The 12,669-nt window shown below is 35.4% G+C and overlaps 1 protein-coding gene and 1 long non-coding RNA gene across 2 annotated transcripts in view; both read right to left on the bottom strand.

Annotated features, from left to right (window-relative positions):
* Positions 1 to 895: 895 nt before the first annotated feature.
* On the bottom strand, positions 896 to 9,202 carry LOC132097096 (uncharacterized). Its single transcript, XR_009422662.1, has 3 exons — positions 8,637 to 9,202; positions 3,643 to 3,741; positions 896 to 1,233 (listed from the first exon to the last, which is right to left on the bottom strand). It is a non-coding gene; the product is annotated as an uncharacterized LOC132097096 (long non-coding RNA).
* A 903-nt stretch (positions 9,203 to 10,105) lies between these two features.
* The window catches only part of tcf7l1b (transcription factor 7 like 1b), a 63,899-nt gene continuing 61,335 nt past the window's right edge, over positions 10,106 to 12,669 (bottom strand). Inside the window, exon 12 of the mRNA XM_059503185.1 lies at positions 10,106 to 10,982. Within this exon, the coding sequence (XP_059359168.1) occupies positions 10,537 to 10,982 (446 nt within the window). The 3' untranslated portion in view covers positions 10,106 to 10,536. The remainder of the gene's footprint in view (positions 10,983 to 12,669) is intronic.

The raw sequence follows: 12,669 nt of genomic DNA, 5'->3' as shown, positions 1-12,669 counted from the left end.
CACGCGTGCCGTAGGTTGCCAACCCCTGATCTATAGAGTCATCAAAACCATTTAAATTAACTATTTTTGACTGCCCTCCAAAACTAAAATCGCTATATATATATTATTTTTTTCGAGCGTGAGACTGACAGTGAAAAGCATTCAGACATTTATTTATAAAGTATTCAGAAAATAATAGTGATGGACATTTTTTATAGCCTTATTACTGAACATGCCACATTAACTAATTAATAGAAATAGAGAAAAGAAATATTCTATATAGTAGGGATTACATGTTTAAAGCACGGAGACTCCAACCTGCAACCTTCAGGTTACAAGTCCAACTCTCTAACCATTTATAAATGTATGCTAGATGAACATAATGTCAGTCAAAATTATCTAATACAATATAATCAATAAAATTGTAAAATAAATGTCAAATTTAAATAAATATTTAAAATAATGAAATTATTAATTCTATCAAAATAACTATTTAATAATTATGTATAAATAATAATATATATATATATATATATATATATATATATATATATATATATATATATATATATATATATATATATATATATATATATATATTTAATATTAATAAATATTGTTGTGAAACGAGGTGGAAGTAGACTCTGGACTGTAGAGGGCAGTGTTAGTCCATGAATTTGTCAAAAGACTTTCGTTCACTGGATCATTTGTGTAATTCTGTCTAAATTACACCACCAATTCAGCTTTTTTTCCCAATGCAGCTCTCCCCTTTTTCTCTTTCCCTGTCTCTTAAGAATAAACCCCTTTCATTAAGGCTGTACTAAACTTCAAATGCATCAAGAACTATGAATGTGATCTGTCAGTTAATTTTAATGAATCGTCATCGAATCGTGAGATGTTTTTAAGACTGATTGAAGTTCATCTCAGAACTCAGAGCATGCATCGACGGGACTCTCCAGAGACGGACTGGAGCTCGTGCTCCAGGAGAACAGAACAGACTCTGAATCTAGAATGAGCAGATCGAGGGCCGGACTCACGCCAGACTCACAAATATGGCTTGAACGTGTTCCTGAAGACGACCAAATCTGAGAAAGCAGAATGGTCCAGCAGATTTACAATGCTTTCTAGTGTCTCTTCCACAGCAGATGTCCTCTTTAATTTTAATAACAAAACTCAATGCTTTATGTTTCTCCAAGTCCTCTGACTGGGTTGCTCCCCCTCATGCTGTCTCAAACCCGCATGTCTCTCTGCCTTCTGTGGAACACAAAGATTGAGCAGATTTGTCATGTTTTGCTTTCGTTATGTGGGAAAGCGCAGCATGAACATTCTGCCTGACATTTTCTTTTGTGCTCCACACTGAAAGTCATACGGGTTTGTTACAACTTGAGGGTGAGAAAATGACTTCTTTTTTTTGGCAAAACTGGCTCCCATGAAATAAAAAGGCCTTTGTTTTATGTCAGATCACGTGTGAGAGATTATCTTTCCAATGTAAATATGTTCTACAGCGAAACGATTGGCCTAATCTTTATTATCATGTATGACCTTAACGACTGCCATGAATAATTTGTTACAGCGGCCAAAGATCTTGCACAACATGCAAATCATGTTAATGTTAATCATTGTTTTACTCCTCAGCTGGAGACAAAACCCCTGCAGCCTCAGATACTCCACCAGGCCTAATAATAGGCCTGACATTTAGTACTGAAAACCATCGCTCTAATTCCTCATCTGCGTTTCCTTCTTTAAGGTCAAATGGTCGTCAATAAAACATTAAGAGGTGGTTTTGGGCACGCGGCCAGGTGAAACCTGTCTTCACAAGGAGCCAGCAGAGACGCTGCCAGAAGTAATGAGAGTGTTGATCAAACAATCAATGAATATGTTAACAGGACCGCACATACTGTAAGTGTCCATCACTGAACATGGAACAAGACTTTGGCGTTTCCTACAGGTGGAACAACTTATGGAAAGGATTTTAAGGTCAAGGAGCCCCAAATATGATTTTCCACTTATGAGAAACCCCCTTTCAACATGATAAAGGCAGCTGAATATTTTCATTTCTAAAAATCCTTATATTTGATAATAAAGAGACTAAATTAATTATTATTATCATTACAAATTAAATTATATATTTTTAAAAATCTGTAAAAAATACGGTACAATGTTCTGCATTAATTTGAAAAACATTTTTTACAGGTATTTTGCCTGTATTTTGACTTTTACCGCATTGCGTTGTGTTTTAAAGTTAATGGAAATGTTTGTAAAATAAATGTATATAAATGTATATAAATAAATTTTCTGTTATTTTACAGATTTGTTTTTACATTATTTGTAAGGATATATCATAATGCATATTTATGTGGTCACTAGGTTGTATTAAAGCCAAATTATTAAAATATAATCTTTTGTGCAATAACCCAAAGAGAAACATTTTCAGTTCAGTCCAGAGCAGGGTTATTATTAACTAATAAGCTAATACCAAAACCATATTACAAAAAAAAATCTTGCAAATTTGTTTGTTTGACTAAATTCAGAAATTAGAATTAAAACCTTGAACTTATTCTATTTCAGCTATTTTTTATGTAGTTTAACTTGATGTACTAAAATAATTGAAGCAGAAAAAATAAATATATGTAAATAATAAGAAAAATAAACAGGCATATTTAAAAAAAAATGAAAAAGACAAAATTACTAAATTTCTTAAAAACTAAAACTAATTCTAAATATTAATAAACACTATAACATTATCCCACAATGACAGTGATTCAGATTTATTTGTAAATTCTTTTCACTGTAATGTATTGTTCTAAAGCAGTGTTATAAAATATTGTATTATATTGACTGATTGATTTTTGTGTGTGTTAACACATCAACATTAGACAGGCCTTGTGTGAAAATCTGAAACCCAGTTATATTGATATTTGCTGTGGATTCTTATTACACACAGAGTTCATACACACCAGTCAAATGTTTGAACACACACGACTGGATTTATGTTTCTCATGAGCTTAAAGCTTCAGCTTAAAGGTATATATGCAAAGTAATTTGTTATTATATTTATGTATTTTTAAATGAGTGGTAAAGTAAAATCAGCAACAAGTGTGCAGCATACACGTGATCACTGAATGAGCTCGAATCTGTCTAAAGACAGTCACAGATATAAACTCGGCATGAACTTGACATTGCTCTTCCTGTGCACCGTTTTAATGAATCATCAAAGCATTCAGTCAGTTCAGGTTTATTGATAAACTCCCTCGCAGAACATGAAGTCTTATTCATCTTCGGTATTCAGTTCCAACCGTTTTCATCAATTGCAAATCCCATCTCTGATTCATACATCAGCAAAAACCACATATGAATCGACCGTTCTGTTGATCAGCAGTCTGAAAATGATGACGTTGCTCCTCCTCGTTCAGAGGCTGACAATCAGGCCGCCGGTCTATTCATTTGGCCTTGCACTCGAGAGATTCTCAAGCTGATTTATGTATTCTTTCGTCTTAATATTGATTGTCGGAGTAGAGGAATGTAAACACAATGTCAAGTGATTCAGACACATCAAAAGCCGAACCTGGCACGAATTCAAGATCAAAGCTGGGCCCACCGGCAGACGCTTGGCCAGGGGCCAGTGCGCTCTAATGAGCTGAATTAACATGTATTAATTCTGACCTTGTGAGGAGCAGACAGATGTCTCTTATGAGAGAGGGTTCTTTGTTCAATACACACAGTTAAAGGGGAAGGTCTCCTGCTGTCTCGCGCCAGCCGCATCTGATTATTAAAGAGAGTTCAAAGTAAGAACAAGGGTGTGTGAGGGGTTAAATGTTAACAACAGCAACAACAACAACAATCATAGCATCAAACATTAGGCAATAGAAATTGTGCACTATCATCCAAAACTTTGGGGTAAGTACTTTTAACCTTTCTATTCATCAAATAATCTTGAAACAAAAAAAAGTATAATTGTTTACAAAGAAATAGTGTGTTTTCAACATTGATGATAATAATAAATCTTTCTTGAGCAGCAGATAAGCATATTAGAATGATTTCTGAGGGGTCATGTGACACTGAAGACTGGAGCAATGAAAATGAAGTTTTGCATCATAAGAATAAATTAAAATATATATACATATATTTATAAATTTATAAAATTATATTTATATTACCAACCCAATACATTTGAATGCTACTCCATATTAACTGAATATTATATTTTCTAATATTAAATATCAGTAAGGCTCTGATTACCTGCATATATATAAAATTGTATAAATCTATTTGAATTATATTTTATTTCAATATTTGGTTTTACATTTCTAAACTAGAATATTGTTTTTATTTCATAATCAAATCTATTTATTTAATTATAGTTATCTATTATTTAAATTAAATCGAATTTTAGATTTAAACGAATATATTATAATACATCTATTTAAATTAGAATCTTTTTAATACATTATTTTAGAGATTACATTTTTCAACACTTTAGAATCAATTATTTAACTTCAGAATTAAACAGATTTATTTAATTATAATTTCATAATATAAGTATAATTTATTTATTATATAAATATATACCAATTATTAGTGCAATAAAATATAAAATGTGCAGTTAAAGTATAAAAACCACAAGTACCATTGCTGCTTAAAATACTAGCAAGCTGTAGGCCCTATTCAAGATAGAGTAGAAGATATTTTAGAATAAAATGCTAATGCAACGCAGTGCAACACAATTAAAGAATGTCTGAACTCATCAGGTAAACACAAAATTGTGCTGTGCCTGCAACTGGAAGAGTTAACAAGCACTTTTCCAAGAATTGACTTGGAGAAAACAAGCTTGGGAGAATAATCACAGATATCTTTCTCCAGCCAATCTCTCTAACAGGCCAGTCATATTAAAGTCACTCAGCCCGGCTTGCTGTGGGTCGTGTAGCGCGCGCGCGCGTGTGTGTGTGTGTGTGTCGGGGGGCGTATGGAGAATAGGCCAGCGCATCAGAGTCCTATAGCCTTAAGGAGCCAGGCTTTCTCTGTTGTCTGACAACTCATTACCTTTAATTTGGTTGATGGGTCTAGAGCTAAGGGTACACACAGAGACACGGGGCCCCAGAGAGCATCGCAGGGCCTGGGATGATGCAAGCCATATTTCTCGCTTCTCTAATGACTGCCAAGCAAAATAAAATATAAGCTTTTGTGTGCATATGTGTGCGTGTGACTGACAGGTCTGTACCTCACCTGAGGGCAGAGAGGGAAATGAGCACTCAACGTGTGTCAACCTGTCTATCTGCATGCTCGAGCACACACACACACACGCGCGCACGCGCACACAGCGTGTCACACGATACATCTGACAGAGGGGGCAGTGCAACCGTATGCTGTTAAAACCGCTCATAGTTGAATCATATGGGAACCAGCACACACTGTAAGACATCATTAAGCAATTAGTGATAATGATGTGTGTGGTTTCCTCACACGTGACTTGATTGGCTGTTGCTGGCAGTGTGAGGCAGCTCTGGATTGAGTGAGTCTGATTCTTGTTGTGGCACATTATTGCAGCTCAATATTATTCATCCAGTGAACACACACAGATATGTTCATGGGAGCATGGGTGTACCTGCCATTGAGGTCTCCTTTTCCCCCCAAGGTTTATATGCTCAAAATGATAACTACATAATATTAAGGTGCTGCAAGTCTGGAAAACTCAACCTTTTATCGCACAATTATGAGAAACAAAACCACAATTGTTAGATTAAAAAAAAGTAGGAATTCGCAATTATCTTGTATTTTATTCTGTGGTGGAAAGATGCTATAAACTCTTTGAGAAAAAAAAAGTCAGAATTGTGAGATGCATTACATGTGTATGTATCTCAATTGCAAAAAATAGAATTGTGAGAAGTAAACTTCTCAAAACTTCTGTTTTTTTTTCTTTTTTCTCTCAGAATTCTAAGAATAAAAAGACCAAAATATGAGGTAAGGGGGTGGGGGGCGAGAAAAGAATTGGAAGATGTTAACTTAGAAAAAAAAAGAGTCTGATTTGTGAGATATGAAGTCAGAGTTCAGAGGGAAACGTTAAAATTGCGAGATGTGAACTTGTATTGCATCAACTCACAATATAATTCAACTTAATTTTGTGGCAAAAAAAAAAGGAATTGCAGGATGCAATCTCAAAATTGAAGATGAGATCATGTTTAAGATGATCAATCAAATCAAAGTAAACAGACTGTTTACCGGGTTGCCAAGTCCCCAGTTTTGTGCTGCTTTGGGTTGATTTCTCCCTGCTTGGAATATTTTATATTTTACTAGCAGTGTTGGGGAGTAACTAGTTACATGTAACGGCGTTACGTAATTTAATTACAAAATTATTGTAACTGTAATTAGTTACAGTTACTAAGAAAAAATGAGTAATTAAATTACAGTTACTTATGAAATCTTTAACGATTACAAAGGGGATTACATTTGAATATTTACACACATCCACATACAGATTTAACTGATTTCTTTCCCAAATTGCGCTGACTATTCTGAGACATACCGCCCTAATAATTTCCGGGATGCGGAAATACAGTCTGGTTCGTAGAATCCAGTCATAAAAACGGAATGCCTAACGCGGACGGAATATGACACATTTTGGATGACTAAATCGAAAGTAGGTCAGTACACTTGAATCAAAACATGACATGGACTAGTGTCTGTGAATATTAAGCCCCAAAAATGCAATATATGACTTGCACATTCTGTGTGTCTGTGGAAATCAGGCGCGAACTGGACACCGGGAGAAGCGGGACAATTCCCGGTGGCCTGGCAGCCGATTTGGCCCGCTATTTTAATATTGTTATTGTATAATTGCCTGCCGAATGTACTAAAGCGATTATTTGCAAATCCGCCATTTGATAATTAAATCTCTAATAAATCATGAAGTGTTAGTCATGACTCGCGCGCTCTCCGCGCCTCCGCCAAACGGTTTGGATCAGGCTCAGAGTAATCAATGCGAGAGAGAGAGAGAGAGAGAGAGAGAGAGAGAGAGAGAGAGAGAGAGAGAGAGAGAGAGAGAGAGAGAGAGAGAGAGAGAGAGAGAGTGGACAGCTGGAGCAGAGAAGCAGAACTCCTGTTCAGGGTTTCAGGTCAGTTTCATCTGTAAAGATGCTTTTTTGTCTTTGTTTTTTTATTTAATTAATCAAGCAGCAGCACGTTGCTCATCAGTCATCACTCAAAATACTATATAAAGGACATCATTATTATCAGTTGTAATGTTACAGTAGTAATTTAGCTGAAAAACAGATCAGATTTTTTTTATAGGTTTAGGGGGAGCTATGACAGACAACAACACAACCCTTACGAAAATTAACGTTTTAATATATTACTATAAAATTAAATATATAATAAATATATAATATAATAAAATTATTTTACAAATGTATTTTTTTTTTAATAAATACAAATCCATTTGCAAAAAACAAAAAACAAAAAAAAACAAGGTTATTTTACTTTTATATAGGCTAATAAAAGCATGTTTAACTTTTGTAAGGGAAAAACATGACTCGTGTACAGTATTAGGATTTTTCTATAAAGATATTGTAGTATTATAGAGTATTGTATTGTAAAGTATAGTTTTGTTCAATCTTGAGTATTAAAGTCATGAGAGAGATGCATAACAGGGCAAAATAAAGAAACTGAAGAGAAAAATGGAAGTGAAGGTGCAGTTCAGGAGAGAACTTTTAATTATTTTGCATGTCCCCAAATTAAAGATTTAAACCTTTTTTATGTCAGGTCCACACAAAAAATTGTTTTTTCCATGAATTTGTTTGTATGAGTTTGAATTTTCCAGTCTGATTTTTTTTCCCAGTCCGCCCCTCCTGTAAATTAATGCCAAAGACATGGTTTCATTTACTACACATAGGCCTACTGAAGCTCGCAGTGTTTTCAACCTCTGCTGCCTCAATATAGGAGTACACGAGCACATAAACATAATTTCTAGAACTGCTCTGTGTCACTTCATGTGCATTTTACTTATTTTGAGAAAACTATCATCATATACAAAGAGACAGCAGTTTAAAAAAAACACCAATGTTTCAGGAGTTTATTACACAGAATACGTCACATGCTTATTAGATAACTGTATTTAAGTTGATGTATATGCTTTTATTTATTATTCTTTAATTTTCACAAATTTAGAAAAGTAATCAAAAAGTACTCAAAAGTAATTAGTTACATTACTTTAATAAAGTAATTGAAAAAGTTACACTACTATTACATTTTAAACAGGGTAACTTGTAATCTGTAACCTATTACATTTCCAAAGTAACCTTCCCAACACTGTTTACTAGTGATAAAACTGAACAAAGATGGTACAGTTTGCATAGGAGGACTAATAGTAGGCTAGGAAGCCACTGAGCTGTGTTTATAACCACTACAATGTGACTAAAATATTACAGTATGGAAATATAGAATTCCGGAGTGACGTTACAGTTGACGTTATTTGGACAACCGTTTTACGAGAAAAGCGTTGAAAGATGACTGAAATGCAAATTAATGTTAATCTCATTTTTCTATTTTGAACTGAAAATATATAATGTACACGATTGGTGTAATGTGCGTCGTAAGCAAGCTCAATTTTGAGCTTAAATGTAGCGTAATTGAGCATCAGCGGGTCTAATTTCACCCCGACTTACTCTGAGGCCTCGCGTTTGTTGAGATGCAGATTTTCTGAGCATCTTCCTTGGATTTTAAGACTGAAGTGTGATGAGGATACCCCTCAGGAGCACCAGGTCTGTCAGGGGTGTCACCCCCGCCCTGTTTCAGATGAGGGGAAAGTGAAAGGGACTGTTCTTGGCATCTCTGCCCGTTTCTAGAGTCCCTAAAAAGCCGAGGACTCTACCTTGTGTATTTTTCACTAATTGAAAAGCCTAATGAGCTCCCTGGAGCTCCGTCCTGTTCCCGCGCACTTAATTACCGCGCAGCAGCGGAGGCGCGAGAGAAAGAGAGAAGCCAGAGTTTGACCTGCTTTTGTCGTTGTTTTGGTCCTTTGCATTCCAGGAAGGAACAGATGTCTATTTCTTTCGTTTTTTTTTAAACCCGTGTTTATTTTTGGCAGAAATTTTTGTTGCTCTGACTCATCTGTTTATTTTCCAGTGCGGTTTGCCTAAATTCCACCTATTAAAGATTTAACTCCAATTCCTCTTTTATCAGCAGAGGTTCTCAAGATGATTATGCGATCATTGTGTGCTGTAGATGTTGTTTTTAGAGGAGCATTACAAAATCCCTGCATTTTGAGGTAGCCTAACATTGTGGCGTTTCCCACGAATACGGCAGACTATCATTTGTGCAACACTATTAGAACTAATAACATTTTTTTTTAATTTTGTCTGATATATTAGATGCACTTTTATTAATCTTATAAACTAAAAAGTCGTAACATATCTAAATGGTCACTGGCCTGTTTATTTGGAAAGGCTTGATCTCCTTTGGACTGGATCCATATTTAAACATATGTTGTAGTCTAATAATTGACCATGAACTGATATTCAGCTAGTTGTGTTTTAAACGAACAGTTTAATTACCAAAACATAATATTCAGCAGTCTCTCACATTTTGCATGCAGTTGTTACTGTCTGATTTCCCCCCATTACAAAAAAAAATTAATAGGGTGAGAAGACATGAAAATAAAATTGTCAAGCTAATACAATTATATGTCAAGAGATTTATAACCTTACAAAAGATAAAAGCTGCAGTTTTTAATTTTCTATTAATCAAAGAATCCTGAAAAAGACGTAAAAAGATATATTGCAGTTTTCGCAAAAATATTAGGCAACACAACAGTTTCAAGACTGATGGATTATAAGAAATGTTTCCTGAGAATCAAATCCTGAAGGATCATGTGACACTGAAGACTGGATGGAGTAATGAATGATGCTGAAAATTCAGCTTTGATCACAGAAATAAATTACATTTTAAAATATATTTCAATAGAAAACAGTTATTTTAAATTGTAATAATATTTCACAATATTATGGTTTTTACCATAATATAATTAAAATATCATTTTTGATATTTTTTTTATTAAAAATGTCATGGCGAGCAGATGAAAAGGAAGACATCCAATGAATTAATAAACTTGACCCCAAGAATACAATTAAATCCATTTTTAGAAACAATTTGCAAGTTTTATTTATCAAGTTAACACACTTCAAAACTGGGGTAGAGGGGTCATTGCAAAGAGGTCTAATAAATTGTCAGTACTATGAATCAAACTCCAAAACTACCATTAATTACAGGCAAGCTGAAAGTTTTTTTGTTCCTTCTTGTCTTTCAAAAGTAGTTTTTAATACATGTATTCTTTATACAAGTTTACTGAATAAATGCATCAGATAAGAAACCAGTTCCAAAGTAGACATTACAAAAAATACATTGTTTTATCCAGACACAGAAAAGCAGATGATCAAATATTGACCAATTATATTTATTTCCTTTTCACTTATCAAAAAAGTTAACCTGACATCTATTTCTCCAAAAGGTAAAAAGCAATATACAGCATTATGTAAAAGACATTAAGAGAGAATTGCTTTTGAAGAGTCAGTCAGCTGATTTGGTTACCAAAGAGAGTGGCTGGGACTGGAACAAAGCATGATGGGAGTGAAGAGCGGCCTGGTGGAACGGGGAGGGTGGAGACAAAAGAGAGGCGTGCAAGGAAGCCAAGGGGAGTGGCCGAGACAGAAGAGGTGGAGTTGACTGTCTGCCTGAGGCGCTGGTTGGCTGGGAGGAGGAGGAGGATGATGAGGATGAGGAGGAGGAGGGTTTAGAGAGCAGAGGGAAGTGATGGTGGCGGTCGGGTTTGGTGGTGAGTGACAGCGGCTGGGCCTGCTCCGAGTGAGTGGGGGCGGGAGCAGCGGGCGAGGCCAGGGCCACTGAGGGCGTGGCTGGAGAGTCCAGCATGCTGCCGTGAGACGAGGCCGGGCTGTCAATCATCTTCTCCTGAGGGAGGTACTGCGCACACGGCTTCTTATTCCGTGCCGAGAAATCTGAAAGAGGATGGAAATCAGAGTTCAGAGTTAATATATCTGTTTAACAACATCAGAGATCAGACCAAATCTACTAAGAAACAGGGAGGTCATGATACACTTAGCTGCAGTTTTTTTTTTTATCTTTTTTTTTTTTGATCCAGAGATATTTTCAGGACACATTTTCCCACCAAATTCTCATTGGTGCAATGCATCTGAATATTTTAAGGGACGATCTCACTACACTTTTCACTCCATTGACTTCTATTCATACACCTTAATGCTAAAGACTGGAAATGCAAGTTCACGCAAAAACGTTGCGCAATTCGCTACATTCCAAAGTTCAAGTATGTTGAACTTGAATCTGAAGAGAAGATTGAAATGCCAAGGTGTGACCTCTTAGCTGAATTTAAAAAACAGCTTTTTTTTTGCATTTATAATTATTTATTAAATGTTGAATTAGTTTTTTTTTTTTAAAGATGCCACCGAATGTGATTTCATACATTTGTTGCAGTATCCTAAGAAATTTCACAAGTTGTGATAAGAAAATGGCAATTTCCATTATTCTGATTAATTCACATTAGATTCTCAATGTAATAGCCATTTTTAATTGATTATTTTTAAGCAAAACTATATACATTTTGGCGTTCTAATGGTTTATAAACAGAACTGCATGCATCCCGTGGAAGAACAATCTAACCGGAGCTACTTCTCTAAGTTTATGTCTATGGCAATTCACGCAGGTATATGTTACTCCGCAGCGGTGACGACCCGAACAGGCTACAATAGTACCGTTGTGATTTGGGATAAGACAAAAAGGCAGTTTGATTGATGAATTTATGATATACTCACTCATTATATACATTTTTAATAATAAAAACTTTCCACTTTTATAACTCTTAGACCAAATCTTATCTAATCAGATCATCTTCAGAACACGGCCGACAAATAAGTTGATTAGTAAAAGCGTTCTCGAATAACACGCAAACGAAATTGATGAAGAACACGCCACAATGGATGTAAGGCTATATCTCTGCAATGCTTAAGCATATTTAAACCAAACTTGGTGTGTGTTATAATAATTATGACCTGAGGGTATCTGCACAGTTTCAGCACAGCACCTCCTAGTGGTCAGGAAGTTTGTTGGCCAAAAAAACATTACATTGTATTGCATTACATTAATAAGGATCTGATGGAAAATGTACTTAATTGCCATGTTGTTTCCTTATGATGCAAAATATTTGATTTTGAGGTGAAATATGACCTAGACACGTTCTTCTCTGCAGCTTTAATGAGACTGACCCATACAATACTCAACACAAAATGGAAATGGCGTTGTGTTAATTTACTGAAGTCACTGTACTCAAATGGTGGACGTAGTCGTAGATGAGATCACAATGAAGAGTGGGCTGACTTCTACAGCTCTGACGCTGGCTGTCTAAGAGCACACTAACATAGACCAGTCAAAATAAACACTTAGCATGCTTATATCTCACTTCAACATTCATCAGATTGGTCCACTGGTTTAAACAGACACTGATTCACTGAACTGACATGGCCTCTCATTGCTGATGGCGCAAGATGATGAAAATACAGCAAGACGGTGTGCAACTGCCAAAGACGTCCATTTGTTGCATGTGTATGTAAACCAATGATTAAACAATAGAGGGAAAAAGACCTTATCCTGTGTGAACAGCCCCTAAGCCTG

The sequence above is a fragment of the Carassius carassius genome, chromosome 21, assembly GCF_963082965.1.
Source record: "Carassius carassius chromosome 21, fCarCar2.1, whole genome shotgun sequence".
Lineage (NCBI taxonomy): Eukaryota > Metazoa > Chordata > Actinopteri > Cypriniformes > Cyprinidae > Carassius > Carassius carassius.
This window is presented reverse-complemented; position numbering and strand designations above follow the sequence as displayed.